The sequence below is a fragment of the Salvia splendens genome, chromosome 3 (assembly GCF_004379255.2).
Source record: "Salvia splendens isolate huo1 chromosome 3, SspV2, whole genome shotgun sequence".
NCBI classification, from domain to species: Eukaryota; Viridiplantae; Streptophyta; class Magnoliopsida; order Lamiales; family Lamiaceae; genus Salvia; species Salvia splendens.
Window position 1 is genome coordinate 43,616,565 of NC_056034.1, and position 24,604 is coordinate 43,641,168.

A 24,604-nucleotide genomic window follows, 5' to 3' on the forward strand; every position below is an offset into this window, starting at 1 on the left:
ACCCAAAGACAAAATAATGTCACATTTTCAGTAGCTTTAAAATGCAACCTTAGTCCTATATTTATCGCCAGACCATCTTCTAATCTCAATCTGATTATTTATCCATTAGAAAGATACACTAAGAATACCAACCTTTAATCCACATCGGATGCACAACATTTTCAAGTAAAACCGCATCAAAAGATGGAACAATATCGACCATTTACCCAAGAATCTAACTTGATTTTGAAACACTATAAAGACCTCCAACTCCAACTAGATTACTTAATAGCCAGGTTGGAACAAACAGTGTATTAGCCACCTAATTGGGGCACATAATCGTAATTAACAACTAAATAAACCCAAAAAATTGAAGATTAGTACTCCCTTCGTTCCATAGTAATAGAGACATTTCATTTTCCGCACTCGTTTTGAAAAAATGATAATAAATAGTTAAAGTGAAGAGAGGGTAAAGTAAGAGAAAGAATAATGTAGAGAATAGTCTTATCTATAATATTCTCTCTCTTATTTTACTTTTTCTTCACTGTAACTATTTATAATTATTTTTTTAAAACGAGTTCGCAAAATTAAATGATTTTATTACTATGGAATGGAGAGATTATTTACCTATACAGAAAAATGTCATCAAAGAGAGAAACACGCAATGTAGTTTCCCACTTTCTTTAATTCTTCTTCTCTTGGTTTAATGTCGGCCTGCCCCTCTCTCTCTCTCTACCGAATATACAATCACAATTCACACAGATTTACAGCATCAATTTTATATTTATACTAAAATAAAATTCTAATACGACGACAGAATGATAAATTCAACTCACCCTCTTCTATAAAGAAGCCTGCCTTTTATTGGCTGCGGGTTTTCCGGCGACTCCCAAGATTCCTTCCTCCCTCTCTCACCGCCTTGATCCCGCCTGCTCCGCCGCCGCCCCACCCACGTGGCCGACACCTTTCCATTTTCAGTAAGCCTCTGTACGGAAGCTTGATGGGCCAGCTCATTTTCGGCTGCTCCCTCCATTCAAGATTGGATTTTTGGAGCTTAAGCCACTTTTGGGACCAAAATGGTGTCTTTTCTTGAAGTAAAAATGGTGTCTTTCTTGAATGTGGGAGGTGAACAAGTGGAGGTGGAATGGGATTTTGGGATTGTGTTGAATCTGGGGGATTTTTGAGTTTCGTGTTGTTTGGAAGGAATTTTATTTTTGGGTGGAAGGAAGAAAGTATTCTTTTTGAGTGGATATAATAAAAGTGAGGTTTGGTTTGGTTTGGTTTATGAAGGAGGAAAGGGGGTTGAATTTACTGAGTGTGTAGTTGAATTTTTGCTGCAATGAAGATTCCTTCTAATGGATTTTTGGCAAATACAGCTGAAGGTTGGCTTGTTCATTCCATTTCCATAGCCTTTTCTTGTTTTGTTTTGGGGGTTTTTCTCATCTTTTATATAGTGAAAATCTGTTGATCCCATCTTTTCTTTCAGGATGAATTTTGTGTATTCAATTTTGCACATATTGTTACTCTTGTTTCTTTCTAAAAGATGAAGAAGAGTGGATTTTTGAAGTGAATTCTTTGTTTTAAGCTGAGTTAAAACAGTACTAACGCTTTGTGAAGTTTCAAAGGAAGAACTTTGGCTTCTGGCTTTTCAGTTGCTGTGGAACCTTTTTTGTTGCTTTTTTCTTCAAATTTTGGATCTGTCTTCATGTTTGATTCTTGATTTCGTGTATTTGTCTCTTTACACCAAAGGTTTGAAGCCTATTTTGACATCTGTACAGAACCAGAGCTGTTATTTTTTTTTATCTAGAGTTATGTTCTTTGATTTAGTGTAAGTATATACAAATATATGATCAATGAGTCTCGTTTGTGAGCTGATTAAGAAGGTTGTTTGAAGATTGAATAAGTTTCTTTGATTGATTTGTAGAGTGAAATCATGTTTAAAACAGTGCTATGTTGTTACCAATTCAGGCGAAAAAAAGGTGACAAACTCCGAGCTATGGCATGCTTGTGCTGGGCCGTTGGTTTCATTGCCGCCTGTGGGGAGCCTTGTCGTCTATTTTCCTCAAGGTCACAGTGAACAAGTACGTTTCTCATTCTCCCCGTTGCGTAAGCCTCTCGTGAGATTGCTTTCAGTTTCGGATGAATGATTATTTTCTTTCCACAGGTGGCAGCATCGATGCAGAAAGAGGCCGATGGCATCCCAAGCTATCCGAATCTTCCTTCAAAGTTGATCTGTATGCTCCACAACGTCACCCTACATGTATGGAAACCGCTTATGGCATTTACATAGCATTTATCGAGTGAGAGTGCATTGTGATTAACTTTTAGCTGGGATAGGCCATGGTTGATTGCATTCTTGTTTTGTCGAAGCTTAGAACTTTGTTGTCCGAGGGTAGGATCTTTTGTGACCCTTCTGCAATGCTTCTCTTCCCTTTTTGTAGTTCAACGGCTCTTCACCCCGCCTTTTTGTTGTTTGTTTTTTTGTATATGTGATGATATGATTGATTTATCAGGCTGATGCTGAAACAGATGAGGTCTACGCGCAGATGACTCTTCTGCCTGTCACTAAGGTCTATTGCTTTGACATTGTTCGAAAGCTTTGCAAATTTGTCCTCTTTTGATAGGCGACTGATGAGAAACGACGTTTAACTCTTTTGTTCTGCAGTATGACCAGGAAGCGTTGCTCGTGTCTGATATCGGCCTTAAGCACAACAGGCAACCTACTGAGTTTTTCTGTAAAACTCTCACGGCTAGTGACACGAGCACTCACGGTGGCTTTTCAGTCCCTCGTCGTGCAGCTGAGAAGATCTTCCCACCTCTGGTATCTCTCATTACCATTGATGCAGTGATAAATCTGTTTGATTTGAATCTTACACGAGATTCGTTCCTGCAGGATTTCTCGATGCAACCTCCCGCTCAGGAGCTAACGGCAAAAGACTTGCATGACCAGACATGGACATTCAGACATATTTATAGAGGTATAGTCCGTTTAAGATTCTGAGTCATCGTCTCGTGTTTCAGGATTTGTTCACAAAGATGTTTCGTTGTTTCATTTCAGGTCAGCCGAAAAGGCACCTACTGACAACAGGTTGGAGTGTGTTTGTGAGTTCGAAAAGACTCGTAACTGGTGATGCCGTCCTTTTCATAAGGTACCGAAACATAAGATCAACGTGTAATGCATCATTATATTACTTCCCGTAGCTCACCACACTCGACTATTCAGGGATGAAAAGTCACAGCTTCTCCTTGGCATACGAAGAGCAAATAGGCAGCAGCCGGCTCTATCCTCGTCTGTTATCTCAAGCGACAGCATGCATATCGGTATTCTTGCTGCTGCAGCTCACGCTGCTGCGAACAACAGCCCTTTCACCATATTCTACAATCCAAGGTAGTGTTTCGTGTCCTTAGACTACTATCAAACGCATAAATGTAGAACGAACGACGTTAGTTAGTGTATATGGTGGTAACAGGGCTAGCACTTCAGAGTTTGTGATTCCGCTTGCCAAGTATAACAAAGCAATGTACACACAAGTGTCGTTGGGGATGCGATTCAGGATGATGTTTGAGACCGAGGAATCCGGGGTGAGGAGGTACATGGGCACGGTGACCGGTATGAGTGATTTGGATCCCGTTAGATGGAAGAACTCACAATGGCGTAATCTACAGGTAATACTGCTAAACTCGGAGAAGTTGAATGTAGTTGCAGGAACGAAATGTTTTAACGTATCCCTGTTGTTTAGGTCGGATGGGACGAATCAACGGCTCGGGAATGTCCTAGCAGAGTCTCGATTTGGGATATTGAGCCTGTTGTGACTCCTTTTTACATATGTCCTCCTCCATTTTACAGACCAAAGCTAGCCAGACATCCAGGCTTCCCAGGTAAAGAAATGGTTCGACGTTCAAACTTCAATAGGAAAAGATCGCGTTATACTGTAGTTTCTCGTAGGACAGTACACACGCTTACTAACACGTGTGTGCAAATGCGTTAATTTTGCAGATGTTCTTGCGTTTATTTCTCATTCTGATTCATGCTATCTACAGATGATTCTGATGTAGAGAATATGTTCAAACGAGGCATGCCGTGGCTGGCAGATGATTTCGGGTTGAAGGATGCTTCGAGCTCGATATTTCCTGGCCTGAGCCTCGTGCAGTGGATGAACATGCAGCAGAACAATCAGCTGTCATCTAATCAGCCGGGGTTGTATCCAAACATGGTGACGTCCGGTGCTCTGCAGGGCAACCTCGGCAGTGATGATCCGTCGAAACTGTTGAACTTCCGATCCCCCGGTGTAGCTTCACAGAATCTTCAAATGAGCAAAGGAAACCATCAGAATCAGCCAGCTAACCAGCTGCTGCAGTCGAACGCACCGTGGTCTCAGCAGCAGATGTTACAGTCTCCGACACCTGCTCAACAGCCGCAGCAGCAGCAGCTTCCAATGCAGCAAATGCAACCCCAGATGCTTCAGCCGACACAACAGCAGCAGTTACTGCAGCAAACACAACAGCATCAGCATCAGCAGTCGCAGTCGATGTTAATGCCTCCTGTAATGAGCAGCATGTCGTCCGAGCAGCAGGCTGCAAGCCGGAATTTGCAGCAGACTGCAGCATACTCTCAACTCCAGCAGCAGCAGCAGCAACAGATGCAGCAGCAGCAGCAGCAGCATGATGTCTCGTCTAGCAGAACAACATTTCCCGCGACATCTCTAACTCAAGACTTGCCTTTCCAGCCACATGTCGAGCAGCCTTCAACGCTGCTGCAGAGATCCCAAGAGCAGCACCAGATGCAGTTTCAACAGGGAACGTTGCACAGGATTCAGCAGAACTTATCCCAACGGCCCGTAATACAACAGACGACGACGCAGCAGAATCTTTCCGACCAACAGTTGCAAATGCAGTTTCTCCAAAAACTGCAGCAGCAGCAGCAGCAGCAGCAGCAAATGTCCGGTCCATTAAATCCGATGATGGAGCCGCAGATGCCTCAGAAACAGCAAGTTCAGCAAAGCCAGCAAACACAACATCTCTCTGCACCTATGCAACAACAATCGAACGGGAACTGCTTTTCCGCATCCACACTCCTGCAGTCTCCGCAGTTTCAGACGAACCAATTTCATATCCAGCAAAAGACTCCTCCCTTAGCCAGACAACAGTCAAGCCATACTGACGGCGATGCTCCATCGTGCTCAACGTCGCCTTCCAAGATCAACACGCACAGCCTGCAACCAAGCTTTGCGAAGAGCCAAACAGGACAACCCGGGATGCTGGATACCACGATTGTTCATCCTTCTAACTTGGTGCAGGAGAGTCATAACAAACTAGACCCTCGGATAAAGCACGAATCAGCCCACTCCAAAGCTCCGGAGCAGCAGCCCAAGTTCAAGATAAACGCTGCTGATCACATGGATGTCACATCGTCCGCCACCTCGTATTGCCTGGATGCCGGCAGTCTCCAACAGAGTTTCCCACTGACGGGATTGGATGGCGATGTCAAGTCACATACTAGAAATGGGCTGCCCTTCGCGGCTGCCATAGATGGTTTGGCGCCCGATGCTTTGTTGTCTCGGGGTTTTGACTCTGATAAGGACATCCAGAACTTACTCTCTAATTACAGTGGCACACCGAGGGATATTGAGACGGATTTGTCCTCTGGAATCAATTCTCAGTCGTTCGGAGTGCCTAATATGTCCTTCAAACCAGGCTCTTCAAACGATGCTGCTCTAAACGAGACGGGGGTTATGAACGGTGGGTTGTGGCCCAACCAGGCTCAACGTATGCGAACATATACAAAGGTTGGTTGATCTCTTTTCTGTCGATTTGTGTCGTGTTGTTACCCTTCACCACTGATTATCTAATGTTTGATGAAAAAATGAAGGTTCAAAAACGTGGCTCGGTGGGGAGAACCATAGATGTCAATCGTTACAAAGGGTACGATGAGCTAAGGAATGATCTTGCTCGGATGTTTGGCATCGAGGGTCTTCTGGAGGACCCTCAACGCACCGAGTGGAAGCTCGTCTACGTAGACCATGAAAACGACATACTATTAGTCGGAGATGATCCTTGGGAGTACGTACTACAGACAGCTACTCCATTTTTCCTTTTCTGTTTCCGACATCAAAGGACGTTTCATAACAAGCATTAGCCATGGTTTTCGTGTTTCTTGCAGGGAATTCGTGAGCTGTGTGCAGAGCATAAAGATACTGTCAGCTGCAGAGGTGCAGCAGATGAGCTTGGATGGAGATCTAGCTCAGCTGCCCGTGGCAAACCAAGCTTGTAGCGGGACAGATAGTGGCAACGTATGGAGGGCGCACTACGACGATAACTCAGCCACCTCGTTCAACCGGTAAATGTAATGCTTGTAGTAGGTGTCACCAATTGACTTCATCTTCACTGCGACTAAGAGAAAGCCGTAAATGATGAGAAGGGGTGATGATTGGTGTAAATTTGAGGTGTTTAGTGTTAGGGCAGAGGAAAGATTTGAGACATATAGGTTAATGAATTGATTGTGTTGTTTGTGGAAGACAACTTCTTCCCATTAACGTTGTATAGCTTCATGGGCTGAGTTTATTACTCAGCCCACTGTTTTATACACTCATCGAGTAATTTATTTTCTGTAAATTGAATATTCGAACTGAACAAAATTAAATTTTGATATATGTTTAGTATTTTTTTCATTTTATCTTTAAGTTTCCATTTTTGGTTCAATTTGATTATCTAACTTACACAAGAAATAATAGATCAACTAAAATCAACTTGATCAAAATACTTTTATTACGTCCACCTCGAGCACAAAATATTAAAGCAGGAATCAAATTCGGCCTACACCACAACAATGTCTTCATCTTCCTCGTTCTCACTTTTTCTCAAGACAGCTTAACATGCGAAAACTATGACTCAATAAACCTATGAAAGGACAGCCATCACGTCTGACGCCCTCAACGCGATGTAGTCCGAGCCATCACTGCCCTTGAAGTCGTTTCCTGCATACTTAGAGTATAAAACTGTGTTTCCAGAGGCAACTGGTAGAGGTTTCCTGTTGCCTTCCTCATCGAAGAGACCAGGCCCGACTGCAACAACCTGCGGTTAAGAACTCATAGATTAAGGATACTCATCTTTCACATCTTACACATCCCAGTAGAGCTTAAATGAAAAACTTACTGTTCCAATGCTAGGCTTCTCCTTGCTGGCATCGGTTAGGTACAAACCACCAGCAGTTTTCTCCTCTGCCTCAGCCAACTGAACAGAATAATTGTTTTCATTACTAGAGTTTTAAGGTAATCACAGTTGCACCCACAAGCCATCACTAATTTCAGTAATGTAATGACTAATGCAAGACCTACCTTAATGAGGACTCGGTCATTAAGGGGTTTCAAATCTTTGATGTCATCGGTTTCAAGAATGCCAACAATGTCATCCTCCTTCAAAATGAGATGGTTAGCTCCGTTAAATTCGACCTCAGTTCCTGCGTACTTTGAGTACACCACTTGTGTGCCATTCTGCAGAGGCAGCGCACCAATTGAGTAAGCCGTGAAATCATCTTCACTATAAACATAAACACCACCGAATGAGACCAAGGTCATACCTCCAGACTGATCTCCACCTTATTCTTTCCAATGATCCGGCCCTCTCCAACAGCAACCACCTCGCCCCCCTGGGGCCTTGATTGTGCTGTTGTAGGTAGCAAGATACCACCTGTAGTCTTCTCCTCAGCTGTTTTGATCTTCACCAAAACTCTATCGCCCAATGGTTTGAGAGTTGTGTACTGAATGTACAAGTAAATGGCATCAGCTTTCAGCACTTACTCTAAACACTTATCTCATTCAGTTCTCTCGAGTAAAGATCTTTCAATGGAGAGATGACAGAACATTCAAGCAACCTCAACTTTGATTGCACAATAATAAGCTTTCAAAGGATTTATCAGCAATGATATAGTATGTTATTACTACCATAAAAACTGAAGTAATTGCAACCTGCCTGCCCACAGCAGAATGAAACAAGAAAAACAAAAAACACACAAAACAACCAACAAACAACAAATGAATATTAGCAGGAAAAGAACAAATTCTTATATCATTTGGTGCAAAGCAGATTTTAATGAAGCGATTTTATACTTACCCCCACCATATACATGGTAACTATGTTTTGAAATCGGAAATTTAACATAACGACAAAACAGGGTGAAATTGAAGCAATTAACAAAATGAAAAAAAGCATCACTTTACAATCGCAAATCGAAAACTATATCAAGACCAGTGTTGACTTCAAATCAGCAGAGAAACTGAGAAACGCACATCAATTTGGTAATATCGAATAGGAAATTAGACCTTAGGGGCAACAGCGGTAGCCGCCTTGACAACAAGGCCGCGTAATGACCTTAGCGATGACCGCTTCAGAGGTGAAAACGATGCAATGTTGACCGACTGCGTAGCTCTCAGACCATCGAAGGAAGCAAATCGATTTGCTGCGGAAATTGAGGAAGCGGCGGAAGTCAACTGAGCAGCTGCCATTTCTTCAGCTATCGAACTGAAAATCGAAGTTTACACATATCAGACAATCAATCAATCAATCGTTAGGAAATCAGCTGCAGATTGCAATTAAAAGAGATTACTACCTCAAAGAAATGAGAGAGGACTGGAGATGAGCTAAGTGGGAAGAAAGAGTGAGTAGGAAAGGATAAAATGGTGGGATTGGCTAAGAAAGGGGATAACAAAACCCTAGAAAATTCACAGGGGCTTTTCTGCAAATAATTGGAGGGTTCTAGAATATTTTGGAGTGTTGGTAGGTGCTATTTATCGGGCCTCTAGGTATTCGGGCTTTATATTGCGGGCTTTTTAATTTGGGCTTACTGAAGTAAGATGGTAGTACAGCCCGTTTGGTTCAATTTGTAGTTTGTATAATTTATTTGCAACAATTATAAAAAATATTTTATTGGTAGTGTATTTGTTCAAAAATAGGAGGGATGCAGATTAGTGTCATTTAATGAAGTAGAGGGGTATGGAAATGCCATATTGAAATGGAATGTCTACATACATAATTAATTTGGGGCGGATGGATTATATATATAGTTTTTGTGAACAAATTGCTTAACAATAATATTACTATCGTTAGTAAAATACTAATGCATTCAAAATATTCTAAAATGTTATTCTTTCTGTCTAAAGAATGAGGTCGAGAGTTCAATTTACCTTATTTTTATCCTAACATTAAAAATATATACAAATAGTAATAGTCACTTACGAAAAATATGAATCTTTACTACTCATAAAAATATACTAAGTAATATGTTGGTGTGAGAGCTAAAATTTATAGCACTATAAATTGGGTTTTTGGAGCTACAGTAGGGTGCACCAGCAGCTCAACCCCAATCCTTCAGACATGGAGTTTGCTTCGGCTATGTGTTCGTCAACTATTGTCAGCGATGATAGTTGCATTGCACCGCTTCCTGATGTTGGCAACAACCTTCATATAAGTGTGTTGATCCAAGCAATTTACTTATGTCCTTTAGACAGACTGACTTAACTTATGTTCTTTATTCGCTAGTTATCACCAACGATGGTTGATGCATCATCTCATCTTCCGATGCTGACAATAACCTTTTTAAATGTTTGATCCTAGGAATTCTTTTTTTTTTTGCTTATAAGTTTATGTGGGATTTATATGCCTTAACTTTTTTGTTTGTCATCTTTTCTTTGGTTATATACTTACATCTAATTAATTATCTATAAAAGCAACACATGTCTCTATAACTCATCTAGTTCAAGTTGGGTTTAAAATATTATTGCCCGAGGCTTACCTAATTAACCTAAGACATGTGGACAATGGAAAAGAATTTTGACATGGTCTATAAACTTAAAAAAGATAACACTCTACATTCTCTAATAAATTAAATAATGCATGTTGGAATAATATAAAAAACACTTAACTTAGATTCCATGCAATACAAAATTCAAAAGCTCATAAAGCACACAAGATATGCTATATTAATATAGTTTTGGGTGTAAGAGGAGAAAGTACAAAGAAAGCTCATTTAGAATACTAAGTCGCAATCAAATATATATAATCTTAGAAGCTTTAAAAAAATCAGGGGAATGGCTGCAAAAACATTGTGCTTCATAAGAAGTGGATGAAATATTTGACGATTAAGATCTAATTAGTTACCAACAAATATAATATTTCTACCAAACACACACTCTCTCTCTCCCTCATGTTTAAGACTTAAGAGAGAGATGACCGCAGTCAGTTGCTGAACTTACATTCTCAAACGGGTCAAAATAAAAATTCTACGACGCGTATATACTAAATTTGGTCGTAATCGTTTGAAATGATCAATGTCATTTTTGTTTATTTTGACGATTTTAATGTTAATAGATTGTGTTTAAAGTTTAAACTGTTAGAAAAGGACAACAAGGTAATGCGCAGCCACGTAGGATTGGTCGCTTTCCGAGCTGACGTGTTCCTTTTTTTATAATTGAACTATTTCTGAATTCTAAGTGATGCACTGATTATTACTCCTACTATAATACTGATCTTGTCAAACTTTTAGAGCTTGTTGCAAATGTACTTCCAAGAAATTTCATTGTATTTTTATAGGGGAAAATACGTATTAAAGCAAATTAATATTGTATATATCTACGTAATTTATAAAACTAATAATGCTAATAGTAATAATTATTAAGATATCGGACGGAGTAAAACCAAATGTATTAAAAACTAATTTTAACATGGATTAAATAAGAGCGATGCTCTACCAACCTCTTTAATGGATTAATTCACAAATTCTTCAATTAAAAACATTAAAATAGAAATAAAAAGAAGAATAAGGATAGTGTAACTAGTAATTGATGAAGTTAACGAGTGAAATGAGAATTAAAGTGTTCAGAGAAAGATGGCTTTAGTGAGAAATTGAGATTTGAATTTTGTTTGAAAACATTCAAAACGACCGCGTTGAAAACGACCCAATCTCTGTTATCTACTCCACGTTTATTCTCTATTTATACTTTTACAATCAAATATGTAAGTGCCATTTTCTATTATTTTAACAAGTTGGGAGTATTTGATTGAGTTCATTGTATTTGTCTCTTATGTAGAGCAAATAAAACATTTTAAGAGTGAAAAGTGTCGTGATCGTAGTGTGACAACACTCTAATGGTCGAAACACTATGCATAGTTTTTTTATTTTATTGTATTGTTTGAAAAGAGTATTGATCAAATTCTCCTCTATACATGCCCATTTTCTCCTCCGCTTCATTCTCACCTTAAAATAACAATTTTCTTCAAATTCTTTGAATTTTCCCTTATTTTTAATATAAATTCTATCATTATCCTCATTTATTCTACTTTTTCCTCAGATTCGACTACATTACAATATATTTTTATTATGCACTAATTTTTTAACACGATAACTTTGCTAGTGTACTACCTATATTCAAAACATTGCTATTATGTCTATAAAGAAACATAGGAAATGACTCTTATTATAGAGTTGCTGTTTTTTCCTTATGCTTCAGTATTTAGTACTACCCTATTTTGTAGAGCAATATCAAATTCAAACACATATAAATTTGCTCTTGACGAAATCATGTATTTAAGTTGCACATATTTCAATTAACATGCCATTTTTTTTTTGTGCAATAATATCGAAAATGTTTATAAATTACAAAATTTACAGTTAAACATTGCCGCGGTTATGATTTGCCGTGATTTTTCTGATAACATGAAATGATTGTTAGTGTAATATTAAAAGACTAATTTAATAAGTATCAAATTAAAACTTAGTTAATACTATCATTAAATTTAGTTGGACGTTATGTGTATTGTGTCATATATAGTTGAGCCTAATGCAGTTACTCTCCTATAAATTACAGGCTATGCTATCTAACTATCTTCATTACCTATGTTTTTGTGTTGTTTGGAAATCTATATGCCTGCAGTTGGCCCCTGTCTCAACTCTTAAGACATAAAGTTCTATGTATTTCTTTTTTCCTTTTTTTTTAAATTTATTTTAGTTTTATATATAATATTTTCTTTCTTTCTTTTTTTTTTTATAATTTTAGATATAGAGCTCTATATATTTAGGACTGTATACCAATATTTATTTATTTCTAGTGTATTGCGCGTCGTATTTTTAAAAATCATAGTAATATACATTGTTGCTGTATATTCTTCACTTATAATTTGTACATGTTGTTACATGTACTGGAACGGATTAAACACACGCGCACATAAAAATGTACAATGTACTCCGAAAATATATTCTTCACTTATAATTTTATTTGCATTAATATTTTAAACAATTAGTTTCTAACTAGAAAATGTAGTTTGAAATGTTGCTAAAATAATAGACTACGAAAATTGTGAAGTTGGTTTTTTTTTAAAAAGAAAAAGAAAATAAGAGAGCGTAAGATTAACTTTTTGAGGACATACTAATGTGCTCTATTGTACTCCCTCCGTCCCGGCTAAGATGACACATTTCTTAGCCGTCACGGGATTTTAGGATAAATATTTGGAGAGAGAAAATGTGGTATTAGTATTAAAATAGAGAAAAAGAAAGATAAATATTTTAATAAGAGTGAGAAAAAATGGTTGAGTGTATTAATTGGAGAGAAAAGGTTTCCAACAAAGGAAATGTGTCATCTTAGTTGGGACTATAGGTGCCCACGGTTCTGGAACAGGCGTTTACAGTTCGGAACCGCCGGTTCCGGTTTTGAAAATTGCCGAACCGGAACCGAACCGCGAGGGTGTTTCGCGGTTACGGTTCCGGTTCCGAACCGGCGGTTTTCCGGTGTTTTTTTACGGTTCCGGCTTGGTTTCATGGTTTTCTGGCAGTTTTTCGTGGTTCCGGTTTGGTAAACCTTGGGCAGGTCTAGTTGGGACAAACTAAAATGAAAAACATGTTATCTTAAACGGGACGGAGGGATTAGTAACATTGTGTTGCAAGCCGTTTTGTGTGTCATCTCACTCGATGTATCATGTAAAAGAGCATGTCACGTGACATTATTTTATTTTTGTAGTAGTACTTAAAAAGCGTGGATATTGCTTATAAATATGAGAATACTATAAATGTTGAATTTCTTAGTGTTAGAAAATTATGAATATTTAAAAATATGTGAACAGTGTATATATTCAATTTTTTTAATGCCCATCATTGTGGTTGCCCAGATATTGCCCAGATATCAAGCGTGGATATAATGCTTATCAATTAATTACAAAGATAATGAAAATCGGTTGACTTAGTATACGATGCTTAAATCTTTCTTATACAATTCGGAGGTTGCATTATTTATTTACTCCATAATACATTGCTAAGTACTCCTTTCCTTTAAGATGTTCAGTTTTTCTTTTTTAATTTATCTCACTCTTTTATTTCTATTATCTTCTTATTAAAATATTCTAGTGTTCCTTTTTATACTTAATACTTTTAATTGCTCATACTTAATTCCTGTGTCACTCGAACGTGGACATTTTGAATGAGAGGAAAGCACAATAACATAGCGAGTAGTGAAATGATAGTATAGTGAGTGGTGAGTGGATATACTGGGATCCACAATCTCATCAGCAACAAATTAAGCAAAAGGGGGAAGCACTGTACCTAGCGTGCTTCTTCCTCGACGCCTCTCATTTTATATCCCACGTGGAATTCGAATTTCCCATGTGCACAATTCTCTCTCCTCTCTCTTGCTCTCGCCCTCTCACTCTAAGTCTAACTAACCCACCGCGTAATCAACTATTCCCGCGTATATAAACTCCCCCAAAGCCGCCATTTCCCTCAACTCAATCCATTCATTTCCCCAAAACAAAACAAAATCGAATTAAATCCCCAAACCCTAATTAACTGACATGGTGAAATCACCTGAGAAAAAGCACCACCCTTCCACCTCCCCCGCCGGATTAGAGGTTGTTCGAGATGATTCTTCCTCCTCCTCCTGCAAATACAAAGGCGTGCGGAAGCGCAAGTGGGGGAAATACGTCTCCGAGATCAGGCTCCCCAACTGCCGGGAGCGGATCTGGCTCGGATCCTACGACACGGCGGAGAAGGCGGCGCGTGCCTTCGACGCCGCTCTCTACTGCCTCCGCGGCGCCTCCGCCAAGTTCAATTTCCCCGATAATCCCCCCGAGATCGACAACGGCCGCTCCATGACCCCCGCCGAGATCCAGGTCGCCGCCGCCCGATTCGCCCACGCCGCGGAGAGCTCCGGCCGGGTCGACGATCTCGATTCGCAGTCCGATTCTCTCTCCTCGCCGTCCCCGTCGGTGTCGGATGGAGCGGCGCGGGTTGACTGCGAAATTGCTGATATACCCCTGGATAATGACTTCCTGGACCAGTTTTTGACCCTGGGCACGGGTAATAACATTTCGGACTTCGGACTATTTCCGGGATTTGACGATTTTTCGGGCGATTTCATGCCGCCAACTTCGCAAAATGTGGATTATTATTGGCCGGAAAATGATAACACTGAGGAATTATCGTCGCAGCTTTGGAATTTTTGAGACATTATAATTATGACCAAAATATAATAATTTGGGTGTCTTTTTTTTTGGGGGTTTGGATATTCTGGGAATTTTAGGCGCTGGAATTTCTATCCCCATTTTCCAAATTAGGAAAGGATTATATTATTTTTATTTCGTGAATATTTCGATTTATTTGGATAGAGTGAAATGGTACAGTTTTTTGAGACCATCAATTTCAGTATAACTGCGTACCTTTTTTTTTACCATGGAGTATCATGGAATTCAATATTGTATTTTATCAAATAATCTCCTTGTTTGTATGATCTCTTTATTCATTTATTTTTGTTTACTTTCTTGAGTAAAAGAGTATCTAAAAATGACAACAAAAGTTTGGAGAGAAATACCTTTCATCAAAAAACTCAAGAGGGAAGAACTCATATTAATTATATTTATGCAAATAGGAAGAATGATAACCACGTATAACTGGTGCATGCACCCAAACTTTTTTGGGTACTATTAATATGTATCTTGCAGATCCTAGTGGGGTCGACTGATCGCACCGAATCCGGAATACTCTATTAAATTCGGCATTTTCTCAATTGAAGTTGGGGTGGTGTTTCATTCTTCGTATGCTATTCATTGTTATCATTTTCCGTCACATCACATCTGCGTATCTTCTGACTTCAACGACAACCTTTTTTACTATGTTGAACCTCAAGAGTTTTGATTTGGTTGGGCTATATGATGCATGCATCCATATCTTTTTATGGTACTGATTATACTACTCATATTTTCATTGTCAAGATTAACACTGAATTATTTATAAATTCTATGTCAACATTATGAATTTGTTGGTGTCTAATATATACTCATGCTATCGATATAGAAAATATATTTCAATTGTAAAAATATGATCTTACATGTATAATACATATACTTAGTGAGGAATGTATAAATTTTTTCATTATATAAAAGGAATTATTGACAAATTTCATATAGAATATAAAATGCATCACAATTTGTGTGGAACATATCTCAATTTTCATGAACATGCATGCATGAACACTCAAGGAAAAATGCATGTGAAAAGAAATTGCCCTTGATCTATTTGAAAAGGAAATGCCCATCCACTCTCACACACACCTTTTCATGTTTTAAATATTCATGATTGGAACCGATCAATTAATTTCATAGTAAGTGTGTGTGTGAGTGTTTGAGAGCCTCCGCAGCGGTGCTCGCTGGGACGGACGGCTACTCGATGCATCAAGCTCGTCCGTGCCGCTGAGTAGGCGACGTGGCACATTTCTATTCGCCAACGGATTATCCGTTGGTTTTTTTTAAAATCAAAATAATATCGAAAATAATACCAAAAATTTAAAAAAAAATCAGATTCCCAAAAATATAGTCGTTTTATTACCGTTTTTTGGAATTTTTTTGATTTTTTAATAATTTTTTAAAACCCCAAAATCATCTATAAATACACACATTCATCATCCATTTTCACATCAAATTATCTCTCATTCATCCTTTTTTCATACAACTTATCTACATCTTCCTCTACATCTTTCTCTCTCACTCAAAACCCTCTCTAAAAATGGATTTTACCGATATCATGGCTGAAGCGGAGCGCGAAGAACAAGAATACTATGAACAATATCGTGCCGCCTATGAAGCCTATGTCGCCACCACGAGTAGTGGGTTTTTTTAATTTTATGAATTTAATTATGTAATTTTTTATTTTTATGATTTTAATTATGTAATTTTTAATGGTATCAAATATTTTTAATGCATTTTAATATTGTGGAAATGTTTTTATTTAAATTGAATTATAGAATGGTGAGACCCTTGAGCATGTCCTTCGGGAAGCGCAGGGAGTAAAAAATTAATAAAAGTGGGTCCGGGCCCATATCCGTACTCTTGCCAAAGAGCACGGATGTGGATGCTCTGAGAGAGATAATATGTCTATGTCTATGTCTATGTCGATGTGTGTAGCGGACCACATTCTAAGCCTTTTTGAATATTGAAGGAAAATTGAGTGCAATATGAGTACAATTTAGTAGAGTTGGGACTAGTATTTTTCTTTGATCGAATAATTCAAGAAGGCCCCCACTAATATTACTACATGAACTATTTGGTAGTATTTGATAATGTGTGATTAGTTAGGTTCAAAAATTTAAATTTTGAAGGGATTTGTGTTTATTTGGCATAAAATATACTTAGGGTGTCGCACTCTTTTTCAAAAGAAAAACCTACATCTCAATCTTTATGGAAAGTAGTCTCATTTTTTAATGTTTTCGGAAGAGCCTTTCTTTGTTTTTTAGTAATTACCAACGGTGGATTAGTTAGGTTCAATAATTTAAATTTTGAAGGGATGTGTGTTTATTTGGCATAAAATATATACTTGGGTATCACACTCTTTTTCAAAAGAAAAACCTACACCTCACTCTTTAGGGAAAGTAGTCTCATTTTTTAATGTTTTCGGAAGAGCCTTTCTTTTTTTTTGGTAATTACCAAGGGTATCTCCACCGGCGGGCACAGTGACTATTCCCCGCGCTAATTTGCAGGCACTTCAAAGCGTTGAACAACTGGCACAAGGATTTAAACTTACTTTAAAATGATAACAGAAGCTCTCATTAAACCTATTTTTAATGATTAGATTAGTATCAAAACTGTATTATTCTTTTTGTTCTTATGTCGAACCCATCTTTTGCTGCAAAGTTTATTTTGTTTTTTTGCAATTTTATTTTTAGCAATTTGGTCTTTAATTAACGTCAACTTAGTAAGGATTGCGTAACTTTAAACAATTTCGATAAATTCATGAGTAGAACAAAAAAGAAAAAGATAAAGCGATGAGTAGTGGCTTAACACCCTCTCCCAACCATGAAACATGTGGAGTAATTTTTAGATTATTCCGATTTAAAAATGTTTACTGTATTATCCGAATTAAACATTATTATTTCAAATAAAGATGAACAATTCCATTAATCAAAGTGTGGCAAATAGGCAGAAATTACAGTGGCTAGATAAAGCATGCTTCACTAAGTATAACGTCATTATTATTTTACATGGTAGACTATTCATAAATAAAAATCTCTGATTTTGGATTGCAATAAAATAATTAAGTTTTTTAATTAATAATTCAGAATATCCGTGGAGATTTTAATTTATTAAGATGGTGTTCGGTTTCCTAGATAAAATAATAGTACCAAGATATATTCTATGATTGAGTCGTGAGATTATTTTAGTTATGGGGGGTTAGCTATGACTAATTATCCCATGATTATTCATCTGCGAGATCTAATCCCATGAACAAAAAAACTACATATTTAATTCTGAAATACAATCTTGCAAACCGAACACCCCTGAAAAGATTAAGTCAAGATAATGATATTTGCATTTCACACCCTCGAATTAACTTACGTTGGGATTCATCTTCTCTGACAGAGCTAGAAAATATACCATCAATTGTTGTTGAAGAAATATACAGTAATTATTTGTGCTCGCACAAAAAAAAGTGAAAATAATTTCTATCCACATTGAGAGAAGGCCCATGAATCCAGTACCCAAAATCAGGGAGAGGGCCCAATAGCTGATCTCATGAAATTATTTTTCAACTTATTAGTAAATTAATGTGTGACAAGTGTTACGATTTATTTACGAATTTTTTTTAATCCTGAAATTGCGTATATAGTTTAAACAACATGACCATTAAACTACAAACAAGTTAAATTTCAACACCATCTCATTAATTTCGAAAAATTCAGAATCCACCAAAAACTAGGTTCACAACAAACCAAGAGAAGCACACGTGTAAAGTTTGGCACAGACCAAAACCTCATCACCGTCACAGGTGTCACGACCACCGTGATCCCTCCATTAAACCACCCCCTCTCGCTTTCACCACGTGCCCATCTCCTCTTTTAAGTAATTCTTCCTCAAATCTCCAAATCACCACTTTTAATTTTCAATCAAAGGAAAAAAAATATGGTACGGCCTCAGGCGAAGAAGGAGCGGAGCGGCGGCGGGCGCTACAAGGGCGTCCGCATGCGCAAGTGGGGGAAGTGGGTCGCGGAGGTTCGCCAGCCGAACAGCCGCGACCGCATATGGCTCGGCTCCTACGCCACCGCCGAGGAGGCAGCCAGGGCCTACGACGCCGCCGCCTTCTGCCTCCGCGGCCCCTCCGCCGCCCTCAACTTCCCCCACGACCCGCCGGATATTCTGGCGGCGGAGGAGCTCTCGCCGTCGCAGATTCAGGTGGCGGCGTCGAGGCATGCGCGGAGGCCGGCCTCCGCGGAGATGGAGGCGAATGAGCCGGTGGTGGAGAATCTATTCTTCGGAGAGGCCGCGGAGTTGGGAGGTGGTTCGGGTTTTGGGGAGGGATTCTTGGCGGCGGAGGGGGAGAGAGGCGGCGGCGGCGGTGGAGGTGGGAGTGTGTTTTTTGACACGGCGAGGATGTGGAGTTTTTAGTAGCTTTAATTTGATTTTTAGGATAGATTTTTGGTGTAGAGTTTTTGTTGAGAAAAGTGTCACACGGCCAGCTTTGGCTTGCTTAGTCTATGTTCAAACTTATCTTTTTTTTTTTTTTAAATATTATTTGATGAAAATGAAAGTTAGATCTGAAATGAATCCATTACTAATTTTGAAGTCAACTATCAAAATTATACTCTTACTATTGAATGAAATCATCGAGAATCTTGTTTATCTACAAAAAATTACTACTCTCTTGGTGCGTTGTAATTGTACATATAAAATGACACATTTCTGTGGTGAACGAGACGTTTGAATTATTACAGCAGAGATGGATGAGATGATATACTATTTGAGCAAATTATGAAAAAAAGTAGTACTGGATTTGGAGAAAATGGATATTTTAAATTGATAGTAGAAAAAAGGAGTGATTAAATTTATTATATTGCAAGGAAAAAAATTACTGATTTGGATATATTTTAAATCGAGAGAAAAAGTAATTAAATGTACATTTTTTAATAAATAGATTAAAAAGAAAACACATCACATAGTAAACGGCTAAATTAACAAGAAAAACATGTTAACATAAATGGAACAGTACTAAAAAAACCTCAAATAAATCCTTTTAAGTATTATCTTCTCGATTAAACAATAAAGTCAACTATTTTTTCAATCAAACATTGGTACTTTTTAAAGCTTGTTTAACTAAAATAATACTCCACTCTTTAAAGAATTATCTTCCCGATTAAATAATAAAATAAAGTCAACTATTTTTACAATCAAACATGGAGTAGTATATAATTTAGAGCATTAGTTAAACAGAAGAGATGGAGATGCAAAAAAAGATAAAATTGGATTAAAACGGAAATTGAACAAAGCTAAAAACCAGCTACGAAATTGCAAGAAACATGAAAAAAAGTAGAGAATAAACATGAAATGCAGCAAAAATATATATATATAGTTAGAAAAAAACTAAGAGCAGACAGCTTCCACCACAAGCCTCTTCCAAATCCCCTCCTCACAATCCGTCGCTCCAAACACCCCTTCCGAAGCCTCAACTCTACACGTCTCTTTCCCAACACATTCCTACAAAACAATTTTCACAATCACCAATTTCCCAAATTGTTATAATTAAAATATTTATAATAACGTTATGCGTAAATTAATAACTATTAATAACTAAATTCACCAGTAGAATAGAGAGTGCATCATTTGAAGATGTGCAAGATCCCTTCCGGAAGCTTCCACAACTCCCCCTTACGTCCCCAAAACCGGCGAACCGGACCGCGGACACGGTCCGACCGGGGCATGACAACTCCATTGTCCGGTTCTCGTGCGCGGTCCCGCAAACACTCCCAACAACTTCCCTCCTAAACCCGACCCGAGTCGGGTTCCCGCCAAACTCCTCAAACAAAACAATCTCATTATCCCCGGCCTCGTTCAGAAAAGAACGAGGCACGTGGTAAAATCTCTGGGACGGCTCCTCGCACCCGGTCCGGCACTTCTCGGACGAGTACTTGCCGCGGTAGTCGCAGGCATTCTCGTCCGAGCAGTTCCCGGCCATGTAGCTCGGCCAATAGCGGCCGAGGCTGTGGCCGTTCACCCACGCCTCGCCCTTTCCTAGCCCGAGCAAGTCGACGACGATCGGCTCCTCTCCCAACGGAGCCTTGAAGGCCGCTTTGTACCATGTCATGCTCCGGTTGATTGGAAGGTCGTTTGATCGCGATATTGTTGAGGTCGGATTGAAGAGTTTCTTGTCGAATCCTTGGAGTCCGGTCGTGTACGACCATTTGTGGCCCGATAGGTCCTTCGTGATGGTCTCGTCGTCACGAGTAGTGATGATTTCGATCGGACCGGGTAGACCGGTCTTCACCAAGTCAAAATGGGGCCCGTAGTTCTGAGAAGCGTTTAATTCGATGTATTTAGATTCAAAAATAAAAGTTCGAAGAAAAAAATTAGAAAATTTATGTATGTTAGTATGTTACCTTGAGTCCAACTGTAGCACTAAGTAATGAAATTTGGTTTCTCCCCTTTTTGAGCTTCACTTTGGTCTCATAAACATTGCCATTAGTAGTGTCGTAGTTACCCCATTTAGAACCTATATATAATCATTTTCTAGTGTTATTAAACATTATACTATAATGATTGGATAAGTGAAAAATAATATCTTTAAATAACATACCAACATATTTCCCATTGATGTAAACATGCAACACATTGCCTGTCCCATTCACTCTAAGGCTCATATTGTGGCTATACACAATGTCATTCTTCAAATCAACACTGCATTAATTTTGCAAAAAAATAAGTCACCATTTATATCAAAATATATTGAAAAAATAAAATATACTCCTAAATAAATATACTAACCTTGTCATGTACCACAAATAATCACTAACATCATTCATAACCTTTTGGTCCAAGAGATGTTTAGTAGAAACATGGCCTTTTCCAAATTGCATAGTTTTAAATAATTCTTCACCTCTCCAACTCCATTGAAGCTGCTTCTCACCACCATCATCACTCTTCTTTACCAACACTGATGTTTGAGTGTTCACCTATATTTGGAGGTCACAAAATCAAATTTAATTTCGTACTATTTTTTATCGGTGATCAGAAAGTGCTCGGTAATTCTATTTTACGCACCTTGGCCGTGTTGTACACTTCCTTCTTGCAATCCGGGAGTATGCTAACAGACCATGCTGGAATTTTGTACTCAACACCTTCATACTTCAATGTATGATCTGATGTGGAATTTTGGTTGCTGAAAAAACAACTTGAGTTTCCCTTGTATGAATAAATGGTTGCCTGTAAAAAATCATGATAAAATTGAGTTCATTTAGCAATTATTAATTCATTTATCGAATATTATAACTATTGTGAAAAAAATTAAAATGTACTTACATTTACAGAGTTACCATATTGGATGGTTGAAATGTTGCCATAAGTGAGAATTTTCTCAATAGAATGCAACACTTCATGAAGCTCTTTCAAGTGACCATATTTTGGCTGGCTCAGACTCCCTGCAATAAAATAAAAAACAAATTCAAAATGGCAAATATTATTTAACTTTTTTAGTAAAATAAATATACTCCATTCCATCACCATATTCATTGAGTGGGGCATCATAATCGTATGTGGTTGTGATGTACGGACCACCAGCAGTCCTTCCAAAATTGGTTCCACCATGGTACTAAAAATTAAAATATTAAATAATTGTGAGATAATTATAAAAATATAAATAACAATAAATGAAATCATTTCCAAAGAATTAATAATTAAAATTACTAACCATATAATAGTTATTGAGAGTTCCACCAGTTTGGAAAAACAGAGCAACACCAAATGCAACATCCTCAGCAGGTCTGTGTGGGTCTTTGTTACCCCAAGCTTTAAACCTATAATATTTAAAACAATTAATAAGAAATTTTAAAATAAAATTAAAAATATATTAATTTATTCATTATAACATACCATCCAAGCCAATTTTCTGTCCACATTTTGGGGCTATTTGCGTTATTTGGCACAAAATCGTGACAGTAGAAGCCGTTACAAGTGTTTATCTATATAAAATCAACGAAATAAATGGTTAGTTTATGGACTAGTTTATTTTAGTAAGTACTATATAATTTGAATTTTTTTTTTAAAAAAAGAAATAATTAGAATTTACCATAGGTTGTGGAGCATCATCTTGTTGGCACATAATCCATGGCACACCAATATTAAGAGACTCGGCCATAGTAGCGCACCAATTGATATATGCCTTGCCGGCGTCTCCATACGACTTCATAATATTTCCGTATTCATTCTCGATCTACACGTGCACATCCGTATTCAATGATATCATCCGAATTGGGTAAAGTAGCATACAAAAAATACCCAGAACACGTCAAGTAATAAAACACAACAATGCAAAAATAATTCTGTACCTGAGCAAGAATAATTGGTCCTCCTTGAGATGCAAATAGCTTCTCTTCCTTCACCATATCCACTATCAAAGTGGTGAAGTTTTGCATCTCATTCTACAAAATTTGAACATTTATTATTTCTAGCTGAAATAATTTATGTTAACAAAATGGAAAAATAATTACCATAAATACTTCATTTGTCGTCCGAAGCTCAATACCAGGCATGTTATGTAACCAAACCGGAAACCCTCTATTAAACGAAAAATGACGTTAAACGAGAACAGTGCTCACGGATTATACACACGTAAATGTATAAATATACGTACCCGTAGTTCCATTCGGCGCAAACATATGGTCCAATCCGAAGGATAACATATAAACCCTCATCTTGCACGGTTTTAATAAACTTAATAAAATCCAAATTTCCACTAAAATCATATTGCCTTCTAACTGGCTCATGTGCATTCCAAAATATATATGTCTCGATAGTATCTAATCCACCTTCTTTGGCTTTCTTGATCAAATCAGGCCACATCTAATCATCATTAATAACAAACAATTAAACACTAATTAATTAACACATGCATAAAAAAATAGATTGAAAATGTGTATATATATACTTGAGTGGTGCTTCTTGGATAGTGAATTGAGCCGGAGATGATGATTCTCCGTTCGCCGTCGAGCTTGAGGGCCCTTCCGTCGTGAGAGACGTCGACAGCTGAGGCGTATGCATTCAAACCTAGAATCACCGCCGAAATGAAGAGAGAAATGAAGCAAATTCTTGAAGAAATCGTCATTTTTTGAGTGTGTTTTGTGAGTGATGATTGTGAATGAAAATGCACCCATTTATATAGGTAGTGATAGTTGATAGGGTTTGACTCGAAATTAAATCTATTAGTTGAGATTCCATATTATTGAAAAGCGAAAGTATCTCTGGAATTTTGATTTGGAGGGAAATTCATTTATATCTTCTCATTTAATTTCTAATTATTTGGATTGGGAAGGTAAATTAATTGTATGGATTTGGATATGGATATATTGGGTGATTAGATAATGACTAGTTTGTATTAATTATTATTCTGAAAATAATCATTAGTTATATACTTTATTGGTTCCATGGGATTGGGATTCATTAAATTTTCGAATTAAATTAAATTTTGAATTATTTGGTTGGGATTGGACGTAACTTGTGCCTATATTCACTCGCAAAATTATACTCCGTACAAATTAATGTTGGAATTGAACTCTATTTTATTTAATTTATATTATATCATTTATAATCCGACTGATTAAAAGGTAGTAATGTGTATCCGGAAATCATATAGAAATTCGAAAACTAATTAAATTATGTGAATTAGGTAACCACTCAAATTTTTGTTAGTATGATCAACAATACATATTGAAATAATTAGTATAGGATATATAAATTTTCATGTTAAAAGGTAGGCCTTCCGCTTTTATCCATTCCGGTTTGACCGGGTACCCGGTTACAAATTTTCATGAATTCTGGAATCGGAACCGGATCCGACCGGTTCCGGTTCGGAACCGACCAGTTCTTACCCGGCCAATTCCAATTACGAACTAGATCCGATTTGTAGTTTTAATTTTAATTTATACCTAAAATTTCAAAGAAAAACACAAAAATACAAATCAACAAGATAACAATATTCATCATCCAATATTCCAATACTTAAAAACAATAATTCAATAAATACCTAAAAAGTATAACACCTAAAATTTAAATAAACACACAAAAAAAATTATAACAAGTATACATCTAAACACATGCAACACCTTAAACACACACA

At 37.6% G+C, this 24,604-nt stretch overlaps 5 protein-coding genes across 7 annotated transcripts; 3 read left to right on the forward strand and 2 right to left on the reverse strand.

Annotated features, from left to right (window-relative positions):
- The first annotated feature begins 663 nt into the window (after positions 1–663).
- On the forward strand, positions 664–6,652 carry LOC121796238 (auxin response factor 19-like). 3 transcript variants are annotated; one of them, XM_042195028.1, is made up of 13 exons: positions 664–1,361; positions 1,948–2,060; positions 2,144–2,239; positions 2,493–2,549; positions 2,645–2,800; positions 2,873–2,957; positions 3,038–3,128; positions 3,203–3,367; positions 3,450–3,645; positions 3,720–3,858; positions 4,021–5,765; positions 5,849–6,039; positions 6,140–6,652. In XM_042195028.1, exons 1-13 carry the CDS (start codon positions 1,319–1,321, stop codon positions 6,318–6,320), a joined length of 3,258 nt encoding a protein of 1,085 aa, XP_042050962.1. In that variant the 5' UTR covers positions 664–1,318; the 3' UTR covers positions 6,321–6,652. The 3 variants fall into 3 exon arrangements, with proteins under 3 accessions (XP_042050962.1, XP_042050964.1, XP_042050963.1); XM_042195030.1 differs by lacking the exons at positions 664–1,361; positions 1,948–2,060 and having other exon boundaries at positions 2,509–2,549; XM_042195029.1 differs by lacking the exons at positions 664–1,361; positions 1,948–2,060; positions 2,144–2,239 and adding an exon at positions 2,295–2,371.
- A 74-nt stretch (positions 6,653–6,726) lies between these two features.
- LOC121796239 (20 kDa chaperonin, chloroplastic-like) lies at positions 6,727–8,723 on the reverse strand. The gene is made up of 6 exons (XM_042195031.1): positions 8,585–8,723; positions 8,298–8,496; positions 7,556–7,735; positions 7,314–7,469; positions 7,132–7,209; positions 6,727–7,050 (listed from the first exon to the last, which is right to left on the reverse strand). Exons 2-6 carry the CDS (start codon positions 8,478–8,480, stop codon positions 6,877–6,879), a joined length of 771 nt encoding a protein of 256 aa, XP_042050965.1. The 5' UTR covers positions 8,481–8,496; positions 8,585–8,723; the 3' UTR covers positions 6,727–6,876.
- A 5,009-nt stretch (positions 8,724–13,732) lies between these two features.
- LOC121793747 (ethylene-responsive transcription factor ERF017-like) lies at positions 13,733–14,744 on the forward strand. Its single transcript, XM_042191782.1, has one exon. It carries the CDS (start codon positions 13,810–13,812, stop codon positions 14,458–14,460), a length of 651 nt encoding a protein of 216 aa, XP_042047716.1. The 5' UTR covers positions 13,733–13,809; the 3' UTR covers positions 14,461–14,744.
- A 3,413-nt stretch (positions 14,745–18,157) lies between these two features.
- Positions 18,158–19,046, forward strand: LOC121794412 (ethylene-responsive transcription factor ERF016-like). The gene has a single exon (XM_042192564.1). The coding sequence runs from the start codon at positions 18,406–18,408 to the stop codon at positions 18,886–18,888; it is 483 nt and encodes a 160-aa protein (XP_042048498.1). The 5' UTR covers positions 18,158–18,405; the 3' UTR covers positions 18,889–19,046.
- A 676-nt stretch (positions 19,047–19,722) lies between these two features.
- Positions 19,723–23,599, reverse strand: LOC121793922 (beta-galactosidase 15-like). Its single transcript, XM_042191946.1, has 15 exons — positions 23,417–23,599; positions 23,123–23,331; positions 22,980–23,046; positions 22,818–22,910; positions 22,559–22,702; positions 22,363–22,451; positions 22,181–22,286; positions 21,994–22,081; positions 21,793–21,911; positions 21,535–21,696; positions 21,259–21,446; positions 21,071–21,171; positions 20,874–20,986; positions 20,078–20,785; positions 19,723–19,974 (listed from the first exon to the last, which is right to left on the reverse strand). The coding sequence occupies exons 1-15, from the start codon at positions 23,591–23,593 to the stop codon at positions 19,861–19,863; spliced, it is 2,478 nt and encodes an 825-aa protein (XP_042047880.1). The 5' UTR covers positions 23,594–23,599; the 3' UTR covers positions 19,723–19,860.
- Positions 23,600–24,604: the final 1,005 nt, after the last annotated feature.